Consider the following 25,864-nt stretch of genomic DNA (forward strand, 5'->3'; position numbering starts at 1 on the left):
TTAAGAACTTTTACATCTTGAGCTCTTAGACTCACTTCCAAAAGTAGCAAGTATGGCTTGGATAAGAATTGTGTTCTAGGTGCCAACAATAACTCAGTTACCTTCAGTACTTCAGTATTCCAAAACAAACCAACATGCACTTAAAGTGTGTATATTTAGAGAAATTTACAGTAATTCTTGATAGGTATGAATAACACATGTATAACCATAGCAGTCCTGAAGACCCTGGTACCACAGTACAGTTTACCATAAACAAGATTCCTTTCTTGGAAATTCTCTATTCCTTTGAAATACAGCTGGGCAAAACAGACTGGCTTATAAATTTTCCCAATATTTTAATAGCTATTTCAGTTTAAGCCAATGAGCCAGAATAGAAACTGCGAACATTCCAGTAAAATTTGGTTGCAGTGTATTAGGGTTTTACTTCCACCTATGTTTTCTGCAAAAATCTGCTAGGAACTCTCTGGAAGCTCCTGACTTACCAATCTAATATTTTGTGATACTGAGCCTGAATCCATACAACAATACCCAACAAAGACCATTCCAATTGGGCAAGGCATAGATGTAGCACCACTAACAAACCCAAACAAAAAACAATCCCACCCTCACATACATACAAATAAAGAGGAATGAAAACCAACACAACCCCCCCATACACACATCCTTAGTCTTATCTTCTATGCAGACATCAAACTAGCTCACTGTACAAAAAAAGATAATATTGGAGAAAGCCACACAAATCTGCACCAGTAACACTGGAGAAGCCTGCATCAGAATCAAGACCAAAACCCACGTATTAAATATTACTAACAGAGCAGAAGGGAACATCCTGCTTATTTGCAAAAATAACCCTGAAGGTCTAATCAATCAAGACTCCCATAGTCAATCAAGATTCCCATATTCCTTTGAAATTCTTACTTTAAACAGAAGTGACTGATAACATGACAACGGCTGTATCTTAAATATCTGTGTATGCCTAGTAAGGTTGGGAATGGGTTTTCTTACTTATTTTTGATACAAAATTTTTTGTACTTACCTGACAGAACCTCAGTCCAGACTTCAGAGTTCCATTTCCCTGCTACACTTGGTGACACTAGAACACTATAAAGCAAGCATGGAAGGAGGCTCCCTGAAGCAACTAAAACAGTGCTAATGATACCATCAACACTCTGAGGTGGAAAGAACTTAATGACCATCTTCACTTCAGTCTGTAGTATTTCTAATGAAGATGACAGTATCCATAAGATTAAGACTTCCTAAATTAGTCCTCTTCACTCCCACCTCCCAAAAAAGCAAAGTGCAATGGATTGTTCCTGTGCATAATCCCATTGTGAGACAATACATTCCTTGTAACCTGCTCTAAAGAGAAGCCACTGCTGTATTTTGAGGAAAAAGGGATGGCTACTCACTATTCCAAAAACAGAGCTCTAAAAGCAAAGAATCACAGAATCACATTACAGCTCAGGCTGGAAGGGACCTCAAAGAATCATGTGGTCTACCCTTCCAAGGGAGAAGGAGATTACACAAGACTATCTAGCACCCTACTGCATCTCAAAAACCTCCAGCAACAGGGATTCTATCACATTCCTGAGGAGGTTGTTCCAGTGAATGACTGTTCTCACTACAAGAAAACAGAAAAAGAAAAAAATTCTCATATCAAGATCAAACTGCCCCCAGTGAAACATGTACCCATTGTCCCTCATCTTCTCCATGTGAATAGATTGCTTCAGTCCTTTTTGTAGCTGTCCTCTAAATTGGAGAGAAATCATTGCAATAAGCCCACTATTGAGAACAGCTCTTTCTGTGGAAATTCTCTTATCTTTCTTAAGAATTAAAGGAATCACATGAGAGAAAAAATTCCTGAGATGCCAAGGACCAAATCTTCAATGGGAATTAATCTGGGTTAAAGAAGCAACTCTTTATGTATTTTACTCCTAAATTACTTCTCATTTAGGTATTTAATTCCTGTTCTCTTTCTTGACTTCTACTTGTAAGCAACACTAGTATATGCTTTTCCCCTTTGTCTTAATATTGTACCCATCACCAAAACTGGATTGAAATTTCTTATACCTAAATACATGTTTTAGAGTAAAGCTTTCCTTGTTGCTGAGTAACTTCACCAAACAAAACTAATTTAAAATGTCAGGAGATACAAAGAACCAGTGAGTAACAAGAAAAAAAATTAAAGTCAGTAATAAATAAATAACAAAACCCATGTATTTAAATATTGCCTCAATTCTGTGTTAGAAATTTGTAGAACTTGCAGGCTTTACAGACTAAGCTATTTGAAAAAGGAATTAGGGAGCAGTATGTTTCATAACAGGTGCATCTAATCATTACTACAGAATATAATCCCAAAACTAAATTGGTATTACGCCTCAAAACTTAGAAAATAGTTATTTGAAGTAGGGTGAACACAGTAGAAGTACGTTATAAACAGGATCAAATTGGAGGAGGTGGAAAAAAATCTTCCAGCTGCAAAGCCCAATGTTGTTCAGAAGACATCCTGCACACTGGTACCACAGCACCCACTCAGCAACACAGGTTTTGGCTACCCTGTCAGCATGTGGTATTCTTCTCCCTTTGGCTCATTAGGTTCAGATAATCAACTTGGAAAGAGAACAGACACATTCCTAAAAGCTCTGTTATCAAACCCACAAAGGATCCAGTTAAAGTATCAAAATGAGAAATAAACTGAATGAGATTTTCATAATATAGTTACCCTGCTTCTTGCAAAGCCTGATAAAAAGAAAACTAATTTTGGCACTTCAGAAATTTGAAATATTATAGTAGCAACTTCAAAGTTATGACAGTGGTCTGAAATGGACTGAAAAGAAACACGTCTTCATTTCCCCCAAGGCCACTGGCCTATCTCTAAAGCTCCTCAAGTTCTCATATGGCTTCAATTGGTTTCATTTTTAATGTCCTCATCCCATATGCTCCTTTCAAACAGGTTTTGGAACCTTTTTCTGCCCCCTTCTGAAATACAGATATTCATGTCTGACCAAGACCTACATGTTAAGGTACATTCCAGAAAGCGCTTACACTGGGTTTTTTAATTATTATTATTATTATTATTAATAATAATGGGGTTGTTGCTGATGTCACCTACTGCTGCCAGATACACTTTTGAAAAAAAAAGAAACAAAAAAACATTTACAGATACAAGATTTCTGGTTTGCACAAGGGAAGCATGAAGGCTTTTATGCATGGTAATGGTTGCTAAGAGTTCAAACACTGACAGCATCTGACATGAATTTTTTTGTTCTCCAGTTACACTTACATCTATCTCACAATAACCTGCTCTGCTCTTGCTAGATTTTTAAGATGAACTAGGTGGCAATGGAATTTCTGAGGAAGTTAGGCAGCAATGCTTGAAGTACAACCAAAACAACAGTAATGAAAAAGGACTAATAATTAAGCTATCAAATAACAGGTATTTGCTTTTCTTCCTTCCCACTGTTACCACAGCCACCTTCTAAGACAAAGCCTATGTTTAACAGCATCATCAGCCTTTTCTGAAAACACTGCAATTTCTCTGAGTTCTGAATCCAGAAAACTCCACTATCAAAACTATTTCTATACACGTTCATGATGCAGACAAATAAAAAAGAAAAAAAAAAAGGAAAAAGGTATCAAGACTGAACGTATGTTCTAGGGTCACAACTCTCTTGCATGCTTTTTATCAGCATTCAGCATTAACATTATTTTAGAAGAATTAATTATGTATGTATAATAACGTATTTCAAATACCTGAAGACTAAAAGATATTTGGGGGGTGTTTATTCTTTACTGCAAATAGCACAACATGAAATCCATGGGAAGTGATGGAGGGGTCTACAAACTACTGTGAAGCTGGGCAATTTGACACAGTTTACATGAATTACATTCATTTACTAATGCCCCAATATTAAATTAAGCTTCCAATCACAAGCAGTGATGGTCTCCATTAAGGACACAGATATTCCAGTGTTAACAATTCTGATATCAGTTGTAGCCATATGAAAACATTGTTTAATGTAATTGCCCATACAGCAACCTAACTACTTTAATCTCAGTTCACCAATCAAATCTGACTCCTGTGTGGTTTATACCCTCCTTCCACCCACACACTCAAAGACAACCACCCCCACAGCTGAAGCATACCCAGGTATAATACACAAAACATAACTGGTACAAAAACTCACTTTCACTGGACAACATCTAAAATATGTAAATACCTGTTCCTGCAGGTCGTAGTCATAGCTATCATGCAGCAGAAGACTGAGGACATACCGAGTATAAATCATGGCATCAATGCCACACTTCTCTAGCTCTTGTCCCAGCCAGGTCTGCACTGGACCCAAAGCATGTAGCAGAGACATTTCAGAAACAGATACAGGGCCTGGATAAGAGCTTGAGGAGCTTTCAGATGGCAAACCATCCACAACAACTGTACAGATAGGGCGCATGAATCTAGGTGGTTGGCATCCTTATAACGTGAAGCATTTTCTGGAGTTGCTTTTCCGTCGATATCTGGAGGTGATTTTCACTCCAGTAAATAGGAGAGAGGCTTGACTTCTAGGGCAATCATTTATATTTCCTGGCTGTTAGCCGACTAGAGACGAACATCACTCTTCAGGCATGACCAGTGAATAAACTAAATCCTAATAGCAAACACATATGTAGATGTGTTTTTCTACCTTAATTTCACATTGAGGCCAGATGCAAGTCCCCAGCAGGACCTATAAAGAGGAAAAAATGAAAAGTTGTGACAATATGTATCCATACATGAATAATATTAAACAGTGAAAAAACCCACCCAAAGTAGAAAGCAGTCATTTACATACTGCTTACTCCAAACATATTGTACATCTACTCAGCATCATTTTGAAGAGTGACAGGAATTATTACAAGTTTAACGGTGACGTTTAGAAAAGGTACTTTTTACCGTAGGAAGAGAGACTTTTTCATCAAACACTTCACAAGTAATCTGTCAATTGAAACATATGTCTGACCTAGCTTTATGGGAAAGTTGAGATTTTATTACTTTCACTATCAGCTGAAAAAACCCACTCTCAAAAAAAAAACCAACTATGCTAGTTTGAATAAAGACTGCATATTTTGCATCACTAGAAGACAATATAATCCTACTGTTTTGCAGTGATACCTGTTTCTGGAATAGAAGTGTTTTGTTTATAAAACACTGAATTAATGAAATTCATCCAATCAGGAGTTTCATAAATCCTACAACTAAATAGTTACTACTACCTTCAGGTTCAGGATTTTTGGTGGTGGTGGTTTTTGGTGTTTTTTTCTTAGTTTCAATTATTTGCCTTGTTCCAGGAGAGTAAAACATTTTATCATCCAAAAACTGTCCTTATAAAAATGTAAATCCCTGGAATAACTTCAAAAATTTGAGCAGAACATAATTCATCTGTGCCAAAAATTAACATGTAACCCTCTTTATATAAAGCATACACCTGTCCTACCTGAGAGCTTAAACTCTAAACCATATCCTAAAATAGACAAACTATCCTAAGACTTATACCACCCACAATCACAAATCAATCTTCATAAGCCAGGGGCAGAAGGTGCAAGCACCACGCACGTCGGCACTCTGCTCCTGAACGCAGAAAATGTCAGCCCAAAAAAGGCATTTTTGGATTGGTCTACTCATCAACCACATGCCAATCTGGCATTTGTGTAGGCCTTCTTTCTCCTCTCCAGCTTCTTAGCATGAGAAAACAAAGCTCAACTCCAAGCAGGAAATATCCCTTCACTGAAAGGAAACAAAATAGACTCAAGTGACTAAGCAAAATCTGCTGTTCTGTTTCAACCCCAGTGCAAGGTAACCTGCACACAACAGCCATCACCTAATACAACTATCTGAACTAGATACTGGGGGCAGCATTCCATGTGGGCAGCATGTGTTCTGTGGCCAAACAAAACTGAAAGTCAATACGTGTCAACACAACAAAAGATTATAGTTTCTAGGAGCTTTCTTTACAGCACCATACAGGTACAAATGTATATTCCAGATTTTTCTAAGTCAATTGCAACATCACCAAATAGAAACCCATTACGATCAGCTGCTACCGAGTTTACAAAACCCTTTCCCTCTCCTAAAGTGACCTTACTGCTCTGGTTGCAGGGTTCATTTTGAGAAAGGAGAAAACACAAAATTATTAAATATTGCTCAGCAGCATATTTCAATTAGTCAAAATCTTTTAAGTAAGCACAAATAACAGTAGGTAGAAACGTGCTGCAAGGCACTGGAGGTTACTGTTTCATCACATAATTAGAGAACAGAAAGTACAAGTAAAGTCTAGTATTGTGATCCAAGGTAGTCCAAATCCAAGAGCCACAGGTCCAAACTCTTAAGAAGTCCATGCTATCTTAATCGTTGAAGAACAACATTCCAGAAAATCTGTTCAGTCCTGCTGGCTCTCCACAGCACAGCATGTGATGAATGTTCTCCCCAAGTCAATGCCACAGCCCTTGTTGGCCCCCCAAACCCTACATTTCATGGATACGGAAAACTGACACTCTTCATTTCTCTTTTTTGAGACATCGTGCAGAACTACCTAAAGGTTCAAGGGAACAAGAGCCTCGATCCATCCCACTGCTACCAGTTTGATGCTAGAGCCACCAAAAGATGCTCAGAGCCTGGAAAGGGATCGTAGGTCAGCAGGAGAGCACCTGAAGAGCAGCATAAAGGAACTTCTGCCACTCCAGCCAGCAAGTTGGTTCCATTGGGAGCCCAGCTAAAATGGAAACACGCAAAGCAAAGACAATAAAAAAAAAAAGAAGTTGGAGACATGCACGTGCCTGCATGTCTATCATCTTACTGGCATCACTAAGACATGGTGGGATGCCTCCTATGACTGGAATGGAAGGATATAGGGTGTTTAGGAAGGACAGGCATGGGAGACAAGGAGCGGATGTTACCCTCTATGTCAGGGACTGCCTGGAGTGCACAGAGATCTGCCATGGAACAAAAGAGGAGCTGACTGAAAGGTTCTGGGTCAGGATGCAAGGGAGGGCAGGGACAGGCCATGTTATACTGGGGGTCTGCTACAGGCTCTCCATCCAGGAGGACTGAACTATGAAGTCCTCTATAGACAGATAAGAGCAGCCTCACATTCACAAGCCCCGGTCCTCATGGGGGACTTCAACCACCCCCATATCTGTTAGAGGGGCAACACAGCAGAGCATAAGCAATCCAGGACCAGGAGGTGCCTGGAACATGATAATGGTGATACCTTCCTTCCCCGAGTTAGAGAAGCCAACAAGGAGAGGTGCTATAATGGGTCTCCTTCTCACCAACATGTGGGGGCTGCTGAGGAATGTGAAGCTCAAGGGCAGCCTGGGCTGCAATGATTGTGAAACAGTGGAGTTCAAGATCCTCAGGGCAGCAAGGGTACACAGCAAGCTCATTGTCCTGGACACCAGGAGAGCACAGTTTGGCCTTCTCAGGGATCTGCTTGTCAGAGGGGCCCAAGAAAACTGGTTAATATTGAAGGATCACCTCCTCCAGGCTCAGGAGCGATGCATGCCTACCAAAGGAAGTCGGGCAAAACACCAGCCACCCGCATGGTTGAACAAGGAATTCCAGGACAAACACAAGCAGAAAAATGAAGCCTACAGAGGGTGGAAGCAAGGACAGGCAGCTTGGGAGGAATACAGAGAAATTGAACAAGCAGTCAAGAATCAGGATAGGAAGCTAAAGCTGTGATAGAATTAAATCTGGCCAGGGACATCAAGCTTGATGAAGCTTCTATACAAGAAAAAGCTTCCATAGGTACATGAGTGATAGAAGGGCCCCTATCTCAAAGGAGACTCAGGACATGGACAAGGCTGAGGTACTTAATGACTTCTTCATCCTGGTCTTCACCAGCAGTGCTCTAGACACTGCCTCACTCCCTGGAGGCAAACGTGGGGACTGGGAGAATGAAGAACTGCCCACTGCAGCACAAGGTCAGATTTGAGACCATCTAAGGAACCTGAAGGACATGAGTCTATGGAACCTGATGAAATGCACCCCTAGGTACTGAGGGAACTTAAAAGGTGCTTGGAAGAAAAATGGGGACAGACTTTTTATAAGGGTCTGTAGTAACAGGGTTTTAAACTAAAAACTGGTAGATTTAGGTTGGACATTAGGAAGGTATTTTTACATTGAAGGGGTGAGACACTGAACAACTTGTCCAGAGAAGCTGTGCATGATCTGTTCCAAGTATTCAAGGTCAAGCTGGGCAGGGCTTTGAGCGACCTTATCTAATGAAAGATGTCCCCACCCACAGAAGTGAGCGTTGATGATCTTGAAAGATTCCTTTCAACTCAAACCATTCTGATTCTTTATGGCAAAGCTTCAGGATACTGAATCACTTCAATGAAAACTTTGGCACATTGTTTAGCTCCTCAGCTAAACCCAGTAAGGACTGAGTTTATGCTTCAGCTTTTCCCTGAACGAGATGATAATGGGCCTCTCTTTTCTATCTTAACACTTATTTAAGTGAGACATTTGAGAAATTCAGTTCTTGAGATCTAAGCTAACAAAATCTGATTGTCTTTAGCTGACCAGTTAAAGCGTGTCTTGCTTTTATTAGATGGGGAAGAGAGGGAAAAGACAGCAAGAGAGAGACAAATTATAAGAGGAATTATGAAATCAGACAACAAAATTTTTGTAATTTGTTTTGCACTCCAGCTTTTTTGAATATCATATTCTATTACCTCTTTTACCATTCAGTTACATATATAAAACCTGGAAATCTAAACAAATTTATTAAATATTATTTAAACATTCTCATTTTACAAATCTCAAGTACTTTGTTTCACAGATGGTCTTAAGCATTTCCGTTATGTTTTAGAGTTAACAAATACTCACAGAGTGTTTTTCTATCCCAGTACCAGAGAGATTTTCCATATCAAATTAATACAAGTCACTCAAAGAGCAAACATTTCTGCTGATAGATGTGAAGCTCGATTTTAGAAATAATACTTTCTGACAAATAAGTTATTATCCCTCTTAAATCTATTTCACATTGTCTCACTACAAATAATTTCTCCATCCTCACAAGGCCAGGGCTAATCTGAACAGAGGGAGCAGATTACATCTTAAATAATTAGTGGAAGCCTAGTTATTTTAACTAAGTCAGAAAGAATTCTCCATTTACAGCTATAAAATATGACAGATGGACATGCCTTATAACAAGAATTACCAAATACAAATTTAAACATCTGCATCAATACTTTCTGAAAACTACTTTTTATTTACAAAGTAAAAAATACATGTTGAAACTATTTCAAAATAATTTCTCCTTACTCCACTTCTTAGTGTATTTTTTCCTTCAAAGTAACCTTCAGTTTTTGCAATACTAATCAATGACCTTAACAAGGTCACACTAGTTAAACTGTCAGCAGCTTAACCAGTAGAGGCACAAGGGCCAATTTATGAAGTGTCTTCTTAAGACTGAGAACACAATATTGTATAAACACTCTGTTTTTTCAACTCAGACTGTCTTAGAATACATGTATTTCTCAAAATTCAATTCAGTGTGATGGACACTAAATACTCTTTTGATCTACAATAGACAGCAGAAGAAAATAAATAAGCTTTGGTCTCCTTAGATCCAGCTACAGCAAAGCAACAACTTTAAATAACCTATAGCAAGCAACAGAAAGGAGGATCAATGATAGGGAAAGTGATGCTGGAGCTCTCCAGGCTTGCTCCCTACAACACAGTTGCTCTTTCATGGTAAATAACCTTTTTTGAAGACTAAGTAATCCAGTCTTCTCCATAAACTAACTGGAATATGGGTACTGTCATAACAAAAACACAGTACATTTTTTTTAAAGTGTCTTGGTTCCACAATAATGGAAGTAACACAAACAACTTCTTGCAGCAGTTGTCTCTACGGGATACAGGATGACAGCATAAAATCAGAGATTACCAAAGAATGCAGTAAAAGAAAGGTATAATTAAACCACTCTTCAATGAAGCTTGATACAAGCACACCAAGAAAGTGCTAATGTATGGACTATCAACAGGAAGATCAACTAAAAGTTCATGCCAAGCAAGACAATTCCATGTCTCTAACAGCTTTTTTTCTCCATATTCTTTTGCATACTGTTAGAAAACAGTAACGAAAGCCAAACCACAAAACCCACTGAATTAATCTAAGGTAACCTAATCTCTATTTCATCAGCACCAAGAGGCCTCTGAAAATTGCATATCCACGCAGCAAGGTCCCAAACCAACATTTTTTGTAAATTAAAAAACCCCAAAACAATGATTTAACACTCTTTCAAGTTTTCTTAAATATCAACTTTTAAAGCAGTAGAAGATATTGGAATAAGAAAGTAAAAACTGTATCTCTTACAATTGTCCGATCAGGTCAACTAAAAGTCCACAGACAATGTCTTGGGGATAATAAAAGATAACTTGAAAAGGAAGCAAATTGTCTGCAGGCTTAAATTCACTACACTGGGGTCTATACCATCACTAGAAAAAAAAAGTTACTGAATTACGTATTGCAAGAGGTTGAAAACTAATACACTGTTTACTTGTACAACCTGTGAGTTTCTAAAAATTCAAATTTACTTTTCATACATTTTGATACATTTCTACAGAGAAGCCAATCTCTTGGATAATCCACAGATACTACTTTTCCTTCCTTCAGTTCTCAAAAGGGAAAACATCTGTGTTTCCAGTGTTTCATGCTGCCTACTGCTACATGTTAACAATTAGACTAAACATATTCTCACACAACAGTTAAGTCAAAACTGCTGTTTTATACAAAGTTTCCTCTATTATTGTTTGAAATACACCAGTGCATTACACAGTTTAAATTAACAGCTCTTATTAAAAAAAAAATTCTCCACTTTGGCACTGTTCATTTATAAAATGAACACAGGAAAAAAAATAGATTATATACATATATATTTTTTTAATGTGGAGAGAGCACATTTTTGTGGATAGTCCACATTTTTTAACCAGAACAATGTTTTTCAAACTAATGTTTTTTCCCAGAATGGTTTTATTAAAAGCAAACAATATGTCCTCTCTCTGGCAACTACAAGTGGGGAAAAAATATGAAAATCCTATTTAATATTAAAAAAAGTAAAAACTTTGTGAAGTTTGGTCAACAACATACTAAAATCACATATTCAGTGCAGTAAATTTCAGTCCCCTTTAGAAAACTGACAGTCAAAAGCATGACCAAATTATATGATGGCAACAGAATTCCATATTGTTCTTATATATTGTGGAAGCATCTGCAATTTTACCCTAATTTATTTTGTTTCTTTCCACAAATTGCTGAACAAATCCTTAATAGAAAAAAACCAAGCAGCTACACACTGGGAAAGGCACTGTCAAAGCCCAAAAGGAAAGCCTATTTAAAGTCTAGCAAACAATAGAATTTGTGTGCTTAACTTCACACAGTATTTAAAAGACGTGTGAATTCAGAAGTAAGAGAAGTTGTTATTTTTTAACCACACTCCTTGATAATCTAAGAAATTTGACTGTGTAGTCTTCAGAGCAAGGACAGCTTTTTTATGCACAACAAACAGCAAGAGCAGCAGCTTGATTCATGACCAAGGCATTGAAACACTACAGAAATATTGTCCTGCCATGAGAAACAGAGATTAAACACCTGGCTGCAATCAAAGCACTAAAAGTGGTCAGAAGCATAAAAGCAGCTCTGTGAGACAACTTTAAATATACATAAAACCATCTTCCTTAAGAAGCATTACCAAGAGGTACAAGAGTGATACAGTCCCATTTGTAATGGGTTTATGTTTTATAGGGAACTGATGTCTAATGAGGCTGAGCTTATGGTTCTAGGGTAACTCAAGTCAAAGAAGCCACAGGGGAGACAGAAAGCAGTGCCTGGGTGTTACTGCAAAAATTTTCCCTTGCACATCTGCAATCTTATTTTCATAACACTTATCCAAATGAAAATCTGAAGCTGCTAATCCTGTATAAAAGCTTAATGGAATTACTCAAAGGATTCTAGAGCTACCATGTAAGCCCTAGTTACTTAGCAAAGAAAAAGAACCGATATAATCAAGATGACACCAGGGGAAGTCACCAGCACAGTTCTGAAAAGATTCTGCTCTGGGACCCGTATTACCTGATAAATTCCTAAGTGGCCTAGAAGATGAGATGAGTGACACAGTTTAGAAGCTACCAAAGGACAGCAAGTGACCAGGAATAGTGACTTCAGAGCAACTGAAAAAACACAGAAGGCCATTAGGAAAATGGACTGGGCAATAAAAAAGTAAACAAAATACAGCATAGGCAAACTTGAAACGAGGCAGAGGGGCAATAACCACCTGATACTATTCAGGCATAAATCAATGAGTTGTGAGCTATTAATCCATGTCTCTCCATGGACAGAGACTGACTGTTCAACATCTAATTTTTGTTACTGGAAAGTACTAATGAGTTAGTAAGATCTACACACAAAACTTCACAGAACAGCGAGCAGAATTCCTTGGAAGAGATACCAAAGACTCAAAAACAAACAAACAAAAACATATGGCCTTCAATGGAAATCGAGTAAGAGAGATCCCTTAAGAGTTTTCAACTAGACAAACCATATCAGGGTCAGGAAATCCCCTAGGCTGAAAATAGTGTATGGCTGAGGGAGAATTTAGGGGAGGTATCATTCTCCTCCCTGTTCTGTTTTCGTCCCCAACTGCTCCTTCAGAGATGATGCTGCAGACAAGTGCAGGGTTTGTCAAAGCCTTTGTCTGAACCACTACAGCTGCTCTTATAAAACATTTATGTGTACCATCATACAAGAACAACACTTCAAAAAAACAGTTGCTGGAGGAGTGCAACAAGCCGGTCCACTCACAGGGCTGCACATTATTAACACACAGGACTTTGTTTAAAGATGTCAAAACATCAATCCTGTCAGGGAGCAAAAACCAAAAACAGAGCTATGGGAAACAGCTGTTAATGGACAGCAGAATCAGCAGGTGAGACACTTGCACTAGGGGGTCAGCTGCATATCAAAGACCCCAAATTCTTGTCATCTGTGTATTCTTTACTTCTGCAAAACAAAAATGTATGTAAGCTTGAAAATGTAAAACTTTTAGGCTAAGAAAAAAAGGCAAGACAGAAAGGGAAAAAGCATGACCTATCAACAAAACCTGCAGACACTGTATGTACACCCCAAAACTTCATCATTTCATAGAATTGCAAGGTTTGAATGTGCCTTCATAAGCAAGACTCTTTTGGAAAGGTCCTCATTGCAGCAGGCTTGTAAAGAATCATCTCTGCAGAGTGGAGACTTATGAAGTGGTCCTTCAGTATATATAATATGACATAAAAAATAAATTATTAAGCCGAATAGTTGGCAAGTTTTGCAGATAATGGTTCAGTGGGAGTCTTGATAATTTGGGAAGCAAATTTTATCTTCAAGATGGAAGTATTTTTATTTCATAGCACCACTCAAGAAACTGCTTCAGGAGGTCAACTCAATATTAAAGCTGCATTAAAAAAACCCAAAAGCAAGCATGTCATTATGCAGCACATAGATACCACTTCAATAAACAGAATGGAGCTCAGAGCATTTCTGACAAAATAAAACATGACAAAACAATCTCTGGTACCACAGATTATGCAATTGTACCAGATAAGTTTAAGTACAGCACATCTGTAACCTGCCACCACCTCAACTCAAAGAATTGTATCTCCAAAAATTTTGCTATTTAAGAAGGACTTGAAACCGTTAAAAATACATCCATTGAGCAGATTTAAGAAATAGGAAGATATCTATATCTGTAAATTGCCTGAATTCTGACAAGTGAAATGCTGCCTCACCATTATCAAATGCCCATCTGCCATTAACAATGGCAACAATTACATTATTTAAGAATTTGTCCAAAAGGTTATCTAGCTACCAACAGAGTACTAATAATTCCATTCTATCTTAAAAAACAACAAACATAAACTGACATGAGAATTTTTTTTCCTACTTAGTTTGTTAGTGTCTACACTGGTGTTTGAACCAAATTTTACTTTGTTTAAACATGACTACTTTTTTTTTCCTAAATCTTAGCTGAAAAAGAAAAAATGTACACATATAGCATAACTTAGATGTGTGACAACTTTTTAGAACTTTAAAAATACAAATCAGCATCTAACGACAAAGAATTTTGGTCAATATTTTTCACATTAAAAATTAATTAAAACAATGTCATACAAAGACTTAAAGGAATTACTACTGCTGTCAGCACAAGAACCAGTTTGCAAAAACCAGAAATGACCATTTTTATAGTAGTAGCTAACTTCCAAGAGAACAACAGCAGCAGCATTTTGACAGAGATACCTCTGTGGATGACTTGAAGGTGAGTCAGTGTAACAGGAACTGCACCAGCACTGCACATTGCCACCAAGAGAGGACAAGACATTGCACTGTTTCTCTCATCCTCTCCTCCATGTACCCACCCTCTTGTCCTTGTACTTAACATGTCCACTGTGTGGTTGCAGAGATGAACTGTATCAATTTTTTGTTCCAAATGGAAAGATTTCGTTTCTGGTAACCCAGTCTTCAAAAAATACAAATCAGTGATCAACTCGCTCTCTCAACACAGAATTTCTGCATGTGGCATAAGAAAGGAAGTGGGGTTGCCCCTTTCAGCAGCAACCCACTATTAGATCCACTTAAGAATAACAAGAAAACATTAGGAAGGCAGAAAGCAGAAGCTACATTTTAGCTAACTCAAATCCAAGTCTTTCAGACAATGATTATTCTTAGGAATGTGAAGTGTGGAAGCCAATTCAGGTACTTCAATAGGTATGATATTTACTTCCAATATTTTTACAGAAATTCACTAGGTAGCCACGCAACCACACCCTGTACTTGTAACATCCAGCACTCAGTCTCAAACAGTAGCCTGGTGATAACAACGAAATTACTGTTTCCTTCAGATTTGCTGGGAGAGAGGCAGGTGTTGCTCTGTAACTAAATGACAATAGGATGGATCACCCGAGTGTGGAGAGCCCAAGAGAATGTGTGGTAGTGCAGAAGGCAGCATGTGCAGACCTCAAACACTGAGGAGGCATTGCCTCACCTCACACTACCCTCCAATCATCACAGTCATTTCAGTACCACTAACATCAGCTTTCAGACCTTTCTGCTACATTTCTTTTACCGCTGAAAACAGTTGTATGATTTAAGTTTTTCAGTTTAAACTTGCAGATCTTAGCAGTGTACCAGGGCAATGCCAGAGACATGCATCTTGTTCTGCCCTGTTTACCTCAGTTTATTACACAGGGATTGCCTGGATGGGCTGCTACTGGACCTGAGAGATCCTGGGGAGAAACACTTTTCTAGATGCAACTTCAACGAGGAGATAGCTACAGCCTTTTCTGTTCAGTCCCATGAGAATCTTCACATGGACACTATTTATCAAAAGCAGTACCTTCTACTATGTACACATCACTGATTACCATCATCATACTTCAATAGCACTTCCTCAGATTTAGGGAAACATTAATGGAGTTAACAGACAACCAAACCAAATAGAACTGTGACCACACAGATGTACATATTTTGAGTTCACCAAGACATTTATTTTCAGGATTTCTGGTAGGTAAACTCTGTAAGCTTTCTACTACTTGTGTCTCACTATATTTACTAGCCTTAGTATCACCTAGAATATATGCAGGACTTCAAAACACAATACAGGATGCAGTCAAGTAATGGAAAGACTACATATATGCTCTTGACTATTTGATCATTTTCTTTCCTGCCCTCCTGATGTCCTTTATTTACTTAACTTTTAGAGCAGTTCAAACTATCTGCTACCAACAGGTACTTGCCTGTATTTGAGCTCCATTCCCAAGTGGGATACTAATGCTTGGAGGCCCATGCACCAAGTTACATGCGTGTGCAATAAAACAGACGTGACCCCAGTTCTGAATACCTCAGTGAGAGACACGGGCACCCACCCATGTACCCCAAAACGTGCTGCTGACTCCTCCAAGGCACAGGCAGCCTCCAGGTGGAATCATCCTCCCACCAGTGAGACCACCCTGATAAAATATTCAGTGCTCTTCATATCAGCTGGAATCCAGTGGCCACTCTTGAAGTGCAACCACACAAGATTTATTTCAATTCATACACAATTTACTCTCAGGCATACACTGCATCTTTCAGTCAGACAAGGAAAAGGAGAATGAATTATGAATGCCAAAGATCCAACCACCAGTGTTCATTTACAGGCTATGATATTTGTCCTGCTATTTATACTTGCAAGGTTAATAATCCACATGTATATAAACAGCTAACTCGTTAAAGACCACACTGTATATTTTACTCTGGCTTATTAATTTCTTTAATTTGTATGAAAGTATTTTCTGAATACTTACTATTGATGTTTTCTATACTTGGTCTGCAGCTCAGGGAGTTAATTACTATCTTGCTGAAAAGCTTTAAATAGCCTCATAAAGAGTTTAAGAACAAATATAACTTCACCTAACTATATAGCCTTCTCAACAGTTATTTTAATAAAAAGAAGTTTCTCTAAATTCAGTTGAAAGTCATATATAGACAATGTTTTCATTAATAAGAGTGTAAAAACTTACAGGATGTGTCAGCCACAGGAGGCTCAGTAAACACAAAGAGTTCTGACAAGTTGAGTTTGCAAGCTCTACAACTTAAGCAGCAGAGAAGATACTGAATTTGCAGCACATAAAATATGGTAAGCCTACAAAGGAAATATTTTCAAATATTTTTCCCCTGCCCCTCTACCACCTCTGATTTTTATTCCAAAATATTAGTAAATGAACGTCTATTTATGAAATTGAGATCCAAAGTAGGATACTTTGCAAATTTGAAGAGAATAGCAAGTCAAAATGAAATAATTTATATGTTAGCATTTGAATGAATTTGCATCGGCATTTATTGTTCAGTTTATGTTGTAAGGCTGCCAAGCTTTTCCCATAAAAACACTGATTTGTTATCATATCTCCACTTTTATGATTAGGTATGTTGTTTAAAAACACTACTTATTAAAAAAAAGTTTACTAACTGAATAAGTAAGACAATTTAATATTGCTCTTAAAATAATACATTTGCTGCTTGATACTTCAAATGACAGACTAAAAAGTCATTTTACTAAAATGCAACCAGAAAACCTCTTACAAAAACAGCAGGTCAGCATTGCATTAATTCTCTTCAAGGAAGTTACTGTACTGTTAACCAAGGCATTCCTTTCACAATTCAAGAACAAAGTTACTAAAAACCGGAACTTTGAGGTTTCTCTGAAGTCAGTAAGATATTCAGATCAGAGAGACTGGTGAAAAAATCATCTAGATATGATAAACTAATATCTGAACTTACAGAGGCATTTTAAAACTTTCCTGTCACTTCACACAATTCAACATGACTTCCATCAAAAGTGCTATAAAAACATCAATAAAACAAAAATTACTAAAGGTAATTCAGTTTCACTGTCAAATGCAAGACTTGAATACGCAGTGGATTGAACTTCTACCTCAGAAAACAGAACCAGAAAAGGAATTCACTGAACAGTAGTCTTTAGCTAATTAGTATCAGTAATTAGCTCAAAGTCTTCAGAGAGCAGAATCAAATATCATGAAACAGTAAAAGCTTTTCCTGTACCTTAAAAAGTAAAGATATGAACCCAACAAATAACTGGAAGCTGGCTCCATTTCTTTCAGAGTATTTCAATGTCCTAAATACAATGCAATGTTTTAAAGCTGCACATCCACTCAGCCACAGTCTTCAATTTTGATTCAAGTTCACAATAACACATTACAGTGTCACAAGGATTTAGTGAGAATTAATTACTCATCCAGTGGCAGCAATAGGCATTGCTGATTTTTTCATTAGTGATTCTTCAAGCAGACCTTTTCCTTTAGGCTAACTAAACACACTGTTTTCTTAAAAAGTACCTATGACACATGCTAAATTAACAAAATAACTTCTTTAATCAATCTGTGTATGTTTTAGCATGTTTTCCCACTTTACTGTTGATGATTATTATCTCAATCCAAGCCCTGACTATGCTAACACTACCTGGAATACCCTGCAGAGAATACTGATCTTGCAACCCTGTTCTGCTACTCTGATGTTAAAGCTGTACCACCTTATGTCAGGTTGCTTTATTTTTTCTGGCCTTCAGCCACCCCCAGTCTCTTACTCCCTTATCTGTCTCTCTGTACTTTCTTCCACAGTCTATATATGCAAAATTCCATCAGCAAGGCAATCATGTCTTCCTTCAGAATTCTACAACCAAGCTAGTCCATCTAACCAAACCACAAAAACAAACTCACACAATTTAACAACCTACAAAAGGGGTAACAGCTACTTCTTTCCATACAGTACCTCAAACACAAGCACATGAAAATGAGATTTCACTTGAATTCACTCAGTGGTACAGCTGATAGAAAACTTCATGCAGGTCTCTTTTCTCAAACCCAGTCAAGCACTCTATCCACCAGACCTTGTTCCTTTGGTACATTTAATAGTAATTAGAGAAAGATTTTTAAAAGCTGTGAAAACTCCACAAAATTTTTCAGATTTCATCCCTGTTACAATTTATTTTTATTTATTAACAAACCTTTTCACACAGAGTATAAATTTTCACATGCAATCCTTTCTAGAATAAGGCCTAGAAAGTTACAGACACAATTAACATTAGCACGAACTGCACATTTGAAATTTCTTACTCAATACATTCCCCAAATTTCAGTAAAAATGAAAATCACTACAGCAAACCTGAGCATAGACTTAGAAGGATATAATTAAACTTACATGTAATATCAGAACTGAAAAAAATTAATTTAAATACATAATTTATATTTCCACGCTAATATAATTAAAATATCACATGTAATATCACAAGAGTGAAAAATTAATTTAAATACTTCATTATTTAAATTTCCACACTACTGCCTCAGAAATAAATCTCTTGGAAAGATACGTTCCATATGTTCTCTTTGGTATCAAAGTTACGAACAGAATTTAGATGCAGAAACAAAATAAACAATGTATAGTATTATGCAGGTAGATCCAAACATCTTGCATATGAAATTATAAAGGAAGTAGATAATTAAAAATTTAAAATACTCAGTAGCTTCCAATAAAGCTACAGAAATAGTTGCTAGTAAGATGTCTGTGAAAGAATAATCTTTGTACTGAATGTTTAAGCTACTCAACCCTTCCCCCAACCACCTCTGTGGGCCAATAAAATACACATTCAATCTCTTAACATCCATTAAAATGTACCCAACCAACTTTCAGGAAGTAGAGCAAGATGCTTTTTAGCAAAAATATTATAACTAGCCCATCTAGATCTTTTTCTACAAAAACATTCTGACAGTCCCACAGTTTTATGGTACTTTTGACTAGAAAAATCTGGTAAATGATTTCCAAATTAACAAAAAACCCCATAATTTTCCTTCCAATCAGATAATTTTCCCTTTGTCTGTGTACTGAAACATAACTAAGCACACCAATACTCATTTGAACATTTTTCTTTTGTATCATCTAATTGACTTTAGTTGGAAAAAAATTCTTGGTCAGGACTATGGGGATGGACCACACAAGTAATTTCTGCAATTCCATTTAAAAATCATCCAACCAATCTGTCACTTTTCTTGGACAAAAATGAAGGATACCTCTCTGTTCCACAAGACAGAAGAATATCCTAAAAACAGACTATCCCAATAAACAGAACATATTAAATAGCTTCTACAAGATCATCTGTATTCCAAGCTCCATCAGCAATGCAGATAATGGGAATATTTCCTGCTAACTCTCCAACTCTCACAGGAACTCTAAGTCTTACTACCTTCACCACATTCTGCTTTACCAGACATTGTTGCCTATCCTATTATAGTGCTAAATTGTTACTTTCAGTTATTAGCTATTGCTTAAAGGAGCAGCAAACTGAGACACGATTTTTCTAGGATTCCAGCTAAGTTCATAAAGTGTCTATTCTGACTCTACAACACTACGCCTAAAACCTAGTAAAATCCTTCCAGAAAACTCATCTGTGCAAAGGTGAATTTAAAGGTTGCTTTATTCCCCTTATTTGCCTAGAAACAAGATGCTCAAGTTGGACAATTAATGAAGTTTTGAACAGTATCTAGATCTTCCTCTGACCCTATTCCTGCTAGAATGCACAGCATATGAGCAAAGGAAAATGCTGACATCATTTTACCCCTATGGAATTTCTCTTATTTGGAAGACTAACAAATAGCACCAACAACAAAAGCAATGGGGGATGCTGAAATATGCCTATGAAACAGGTATAATAAGGCAAGAGAAGTTCAGGACCTCCATTTTTTCTTCTTGGGTCACATATAGATCTCTTTGACCCTTACTTTCCTTCCAATTCCACTGCTCATGAGCAGAAAAGCTGGAGGGTCATATACCCAACTCAAATTTACAAAATCTGTGGACTCAAAGGGTCTTAATTGCAATGGTGCCCCAAACAGATGGATAAAGTTCTGTCACTGTTAATATCTGTCAAGCAGAACATGGTGGGGATGAACACTGCTGAGGCTTTTAATGGCCTGTCTCAGGACTACCCCTATAATTGTCAAGTCTTTGAAAATAAATAACATTATGAACAGATAACATGCTACTCATTTTATTCAAGTTACTTACATCCCCTCTTATATCTCAATGATGAAAATAGAACATTTTGATACCTATATGATATGCTTTATTGACTAGAAGAGAATGATTGTACACTACCATTTTAGCATATCCATACTAACAAGAAACAGCAGATGGAGGATTAGTACAAAATAAAATCTGTACAGTTACATGTCAAGTAACAGTCAAGTTCCATGTCATTTACTTTTGTAAGGCATATTTTTGTCTTAAATAATAAAGGAAAGTGTCAATTACAGACTACCATGGATTGTGAGGAGTGTGCAATACCTAGGGTTTAAGCACTGCAGTGAAGTACTTTGTTTTACACAATTATCTACTGAATCATCCCGAATTCACTTTTGACAGCTGAGAAACCAAAGTAAATCGGCAATTCCTACTTCATTCCAGGAATAGAGAAGAAATATATGGTGTACAACAGAAACCGTAAACATTTAAAAGGGTTTGAATGAAAAAAAGCAACTACACATACCACAGAGGCCTCTGATCCCAAGCTTATAAATTACAGCCCAAATCACTTATACACAGAAAACATCAGACTACAGGAATGCGTTTTATTTGAAAGTAAGGACAAGCAAATCGTACTATTTTCACCCTTCAGATCAGTATCAGGTACTGCAATGAGTAATTAAAACAAAGACAAGACAGAAAAAAAAGCACCACACTTTGGCTTTCTTAAACTTTCATAACACGATTCAATACGTGTATACTTTTAATCGAGACGACACGAGGAGAAGATGGAAACGAGTTTGCCGGAGCGAAGTGTCACTTTGTGTCACTTCTGCATTCAGCTGTAACCTTCGCCAAACCTTGTCCCCCACCCCGCCCATCGCCCGCGAGAGGCCGCGGCCGGCGGTCCCGCCCCAGCGGCGCCCGGCTCCCAGCGCCCATAGGCTGCGGCTCCCGTCAGTCTGCCATCAGCCCAGCTCCGCCTCCTCCAGCAGCAGCAGCCCTAGCCCTCCTATCCGCCTTTTGCCTTCAATAGGCCCTAAAGGACAATGCTGCTGGAAGGGAGAAAAGAAAAAAAAAAAAAAAAAAAAAAAGGAGAGAGGAGCGAGCCCCGCCAGAGCGGCCCCCGGGGCAGCGCTGTGAGCCCGCGGCTCAGCCAGGGCGGTTTCCATCGGCCCCAGCCCGTCCCCAGCTCCCCCTCCCCGGTGCGCGGCCGCCGCTGCGCTCTGAACGCCCGCACAGGATGAAAGGTCACGGCGTGAGCACCAGCCGGGCCCAGCAGCGCTACAACCCCGTCACCTCAACCGAGGGGTCAGGCGAAGCAGGCGAGGCGCAGCCCGGATCGGGATCTCCCTACTCCAACCCCGAACCGCCGCATCCTCCGCTTTGCCGTCTGCGGGCGCCGGATGACACCGGCGCGGGCCGGCACCCGCGGCGGGTGGGTTCTGGGTGCCGCCTTTCCCTCCCTCCTTCTCCTCCTCTGCTCCCTGGCGTGAACAAGCCCGAGGGCACCGAGCCGCTGCTCCCGCTCCAGGCTGGCGCCTTCCTCCCGGCCGCGGCACAAGCCGCTCACCTGGCGCCGGGTCCCGCCGGGATGGAAGAGCGCGGAGCCGGCGGCAGCCAGTGAAGGCTCCGCTCCCCTCCCGGGCAGCGCTCTGACCGGGGCACCCCGGCCGGGCCCCCGGCCCCGCCCCCGAGTCCTGCGCGCCACCGGCCGGCAGCCGCCCCCCGCCCGGCCCCCGGCGCTCCTGTCACCCCCTCCCCGGCCCCTTCCTCCCGCGCCCCCCGGCACGCTCCCGCCGCGCTGCGCCGGGCGCAACCCAAGAGCGGGACACGCCGTCCCGGGAAGCCGTCCTCCCGGCGGGACCAGGCCCGGCCCCGCAACTCCTCCTCTTCCCGGGCTGTTAGCGGAGCGAACAGGGATGCGCGGGCCTTCCCGGCCGGGCCCCGAGCCGCCGGCCCGGCCCTCCCGGGGTCCAGCCCGCCTGTCCCAACGTAGCGGTGGAAAGGAAGCGGGGGAGGGGAAGGGCGCCCGCCGCCGCCTCCCGGCTCCGTCCTCCCGTTCCACGGGCAGGGCGGCTGTCACTCTCCCTCCCTCCCTTCAGCCCTGCCCCTCCCTCTGCTCCCCGGGCCCGCGGCGGGCATTTACCTGCCGTGGTGGCGCAGAGCGGGGCCCTGGGGCCTCTGGCAGCCGGAGGAGGCAGCGGACTCCGTCCCGCTGCTGCCGTCCCCGAGTGAGGCGGGCGGGACGGAGCCGGGACCTGCCCCGGGAGGCGTTACGTAAACCGGCGGCGGCGGCGGTTCCAGCGCCACGGGGAGGCAAGGAGGGAGGGAGGGGGCCGGGCCGGCCGCTCCGTCACCCGGCAACGGGACTCAGCGCCCCGGCGGACCGCGCCGCCGGCTCCGCCCCGTATCCCTCCGCCCAGAGGGCGGCCCAGATCCCTGATCCCGGATCCGTGGGACTACGCCGGGCGGGAGGGAAGGGGCTAGCGACTATCGCGCCGGTGTGCGGGAGATGACGGGAGCGGTCTGCTCTGCTCTGCCCCGCTCCGTACTCATCCCTGTCCCTGTCCGCCGTAAGGCCCGGGCGCCGCCGAGCCGCCTTCATGTCGGGGCCGCGGCGCAGGAAGGGCGGGGGGAGGAGGGGAAGTGTCCTTTGCCCTGGTTGTACAGCCTCCCGCCCGCCGGGAGAGCGCCGCGCTGCCCGCCTGAGGAGGGAAGCGGCGGGCGAGGCGCTCGGGAGGCACCGGGCGGGCGGCGGGAGCGGCGCCGGGCCGCGGGGCCGCCGCTGAGGCGGGAGAGGCGGCGGCCGGAAGCACCCGCGCCCCTCCGGAGGACTGTGCCGCCGGGAGGGGAACACCCAGGCAGGGCCGGCGCAGGAATGCGAGGGAGGGAGCGGGGGATAATGATGGAGCGTAGCGGTGTTTGTCATGTGAGGTCCTTTTGAAATCCTGAACGACTCCGAGAGCAAGGTTAGCAAATAAAAGTTTATTCTACTGCGCAATGAAAGCCCGTCTGGAAGGGAAGTCGTCTGTTAGGAGATTGTTGCCATTGAAAGTCGGGTTTAGTAGGTGAGCTCCTCGGGAGCCGCGGGGATTTTGTTCCAATTGATTAAATGCCAGTTTAATCACAACTGTTTACACAACCGTGGAGTAATGAAAGGGCAACATTTTTAGCATAGTAGATGGGTGAAAATGGGCCACTGTAAGGCTGAAAATATGACAAGACACACCAAAGTACTCATTAAGCTTCTTAATTGGGAAAATAATGATGCCCTTTTCAGGTGTACACAACCACCCCACATTTCTCAAATACATGAACACATACGGGCCTAAGGAAAGTCAATATTATGTAAAGACGTCAGAATAAGTCTTCTGTCTGTGTAATCCTGAGGTTTTATTCCTTTTGTTCACTGCTCAACGTGTGGCTCCTAGAGTTCCAAAATGCAGTATGTCATCCATATTGGCTCACACTGCTTCTTTTGTGCACAACATCTTCAATCAATGGAACCAAGATTGCCTTTGAAAACATGATCCCCCAGTACCGGATGTGGTCCCATTTAGGCCTTTCAACAAGTTAAGTCTGTATGTAAAAAATAAATTTCATAAGAAGCATGAAAGCAAACACTGCCTCCCAGCCTATATACTCATTTCCTGATACAGAGCAGCATTATTCTTATTTTTGTTTTAGCTAGAGTTTGCCAATTTTGAACATCCTTAGCACTTAATTTAGTCATAAATCTGACTTCGGTTAGCCAAAAGTTAAGTATGCAAGATTGTGTAGCTACATGAACTACCAGCATTCTCTTAAATGTCCCTGAGGCAGTAATTGATGTCATATGAACGTGCAGTTAATCAGTTACTTTCTCCAAACCTTGCAGGAGTATTTTGGGAGAAATCTGGAGAGAAAGTAGTGCTTTAAACTGTGTGATAAAATGACAGAATTGTTCCCTGAACTATTTAATTACTATTCAAGTTATTTTCTTGTTATGAAAAGCTGAAACTGAAAAGCTTTGGGGGAAAAATCCTGCTGACTGTTTTCTGCTGAGTCATTCCCCGGGTTTATCAGAAGCGTTTCACCACCACTGTAACACAACTCGCGCCAATCGCAATCAAATCTCCTTTTGTTCAGGAGCTCAGCATTTGAATTCCCCTTTTCAAGGTAGAATAAGATATACTAAAATATGAGGCACCTGGGATCTGTCTGTAGTAACAATTGCAACCAATTTAAGTCAATCTCCATATAGTCCTCTGCTCATATCCTCAGTGTATTAGTAATGTATATCATCAATACGAATCCACTCTGTTTCACCCTTTCTAAACATTTTTTCTCTGAAGGTTTGTAGAAGGAACCGATGCTCAGAACATTGGTGTTCTCCTAATGGAGCAAATCAGAGCATGGAGGCCAATGACAGATTATTCTGAATATTCACGTAGTTGCCGTGTGACATTTCAAATTGACAGTTCTGGTTTTGTGGTCAGATCTCAGGGATCCCAACAGTGGAACTTTTTTGTTTGTTTGTTGGTTTTTGTTGGGTTTTATTTTCCTAACAACCAACCCGGTTCTGATCTCCATTTGGCAAGCATTTCAGAAACAGCTGGTGCATGACCATATGCCGTGCTGGCACTGCTGTGAGCTTATTTCCCACTTGTCCTCCTGGTCAATCAGAGTAGCTCCATGTGCTGAAGGACAGCTGGTCCCTTGGCATGCAAAGCAGCTAATGAACTTTTCCTCCAGAAAGCTGTAGGGATAGAGCACGTGAGCTGCAATCAGTGGGTTTTGCTTTCTGAAGTGCTATCAAAGATGGAAGTTTTCTGTGGGAACCCTATTTATTGCCTCTGTGTGACAACCTGCACCCTGAGAACAACTATGTGGGTGTGCATGGTAGGTGACAGCACTTGTTTGGAAAATGAAGGCTAAATGATCTGTGTTGAAAAGAATGCTAAACTGTGACTGATGGACTTCAGCTGTCAGCCTCAGCAAGTAGCACCATTTCCCTTTTTCATGGTGATCCCTGCTAAAAGGGTCTCCACTAAATTTCTAAAAATGTATCCATTTCATATTATTTTTGCCTTTAAGTAGCCTACTGAAAGAGAAATTGCACAGCAGTTCAGTATTACACAGCCACAGCTTGTAAGCATTTTATTGTCAGCCATTCCTCTTACTTCCTTAAAATCAGTCAGTTTATTATATTCCCTAAAATTTCCTTGTAGGTGCAATAAAAATCCCCTGATTTTCCCTGAGCAGGGATTAAGTATCAGTTAGCT

General features: G+C 40.6%; 1 protein-coding gene across 3 annotated transcripts in view; it reads right to left on the bottom strand.

Moving 5' to 3' along the window:
- The window catches only part of KIAA0232 (KIAA0232 ortholog), a 64,059-nt gene extending 40,721 nt beyond the window's left edge, over positions 1 to 23,338 (bottom strand). Inside the window, exons 1-2 of one of the 3 annotated variants that reach the window (XM_030946774.1) lie at positions 22,747 to 23,338; positions 4,683 to 4,724 (exon numbers count right to left, since the gene is read on the bottom strand). Coding sequence is in view for 1 of the 3 variants with exons in the window: in XM_030946773.1 (XP_030802633.1) it covers positions 4,221 to 4,451 (231 nt within the window). In the remaining 2 variants the exon portion in view is untranslated. Of the gene's footprint in view, positions 1 to 4,220; positions 4,725 to 22,746 lie in introns of all 3 variants that reach the window. The other 2 variants (XM_030946773.1, XM_030946775.1) reach the window with 2 other exon arrangements.
- Positions 23,339 to 25,864: the final 2,526 nt, after the last annotated feature.

This window comes from Camarhynchus parvulus, chromosome 4 (assembly GCF_901933205.1).
Source record: "Camarhynchus parvulus chromosome 4, STF_HiC, whole genome shotgun sequence".
Lineage (NCBI taxonomy): Eukaryota > Metazoa > Chordata > Aves > Passeriformes > Thraupidae > Camarhynchus > Camarhynchus parvulus.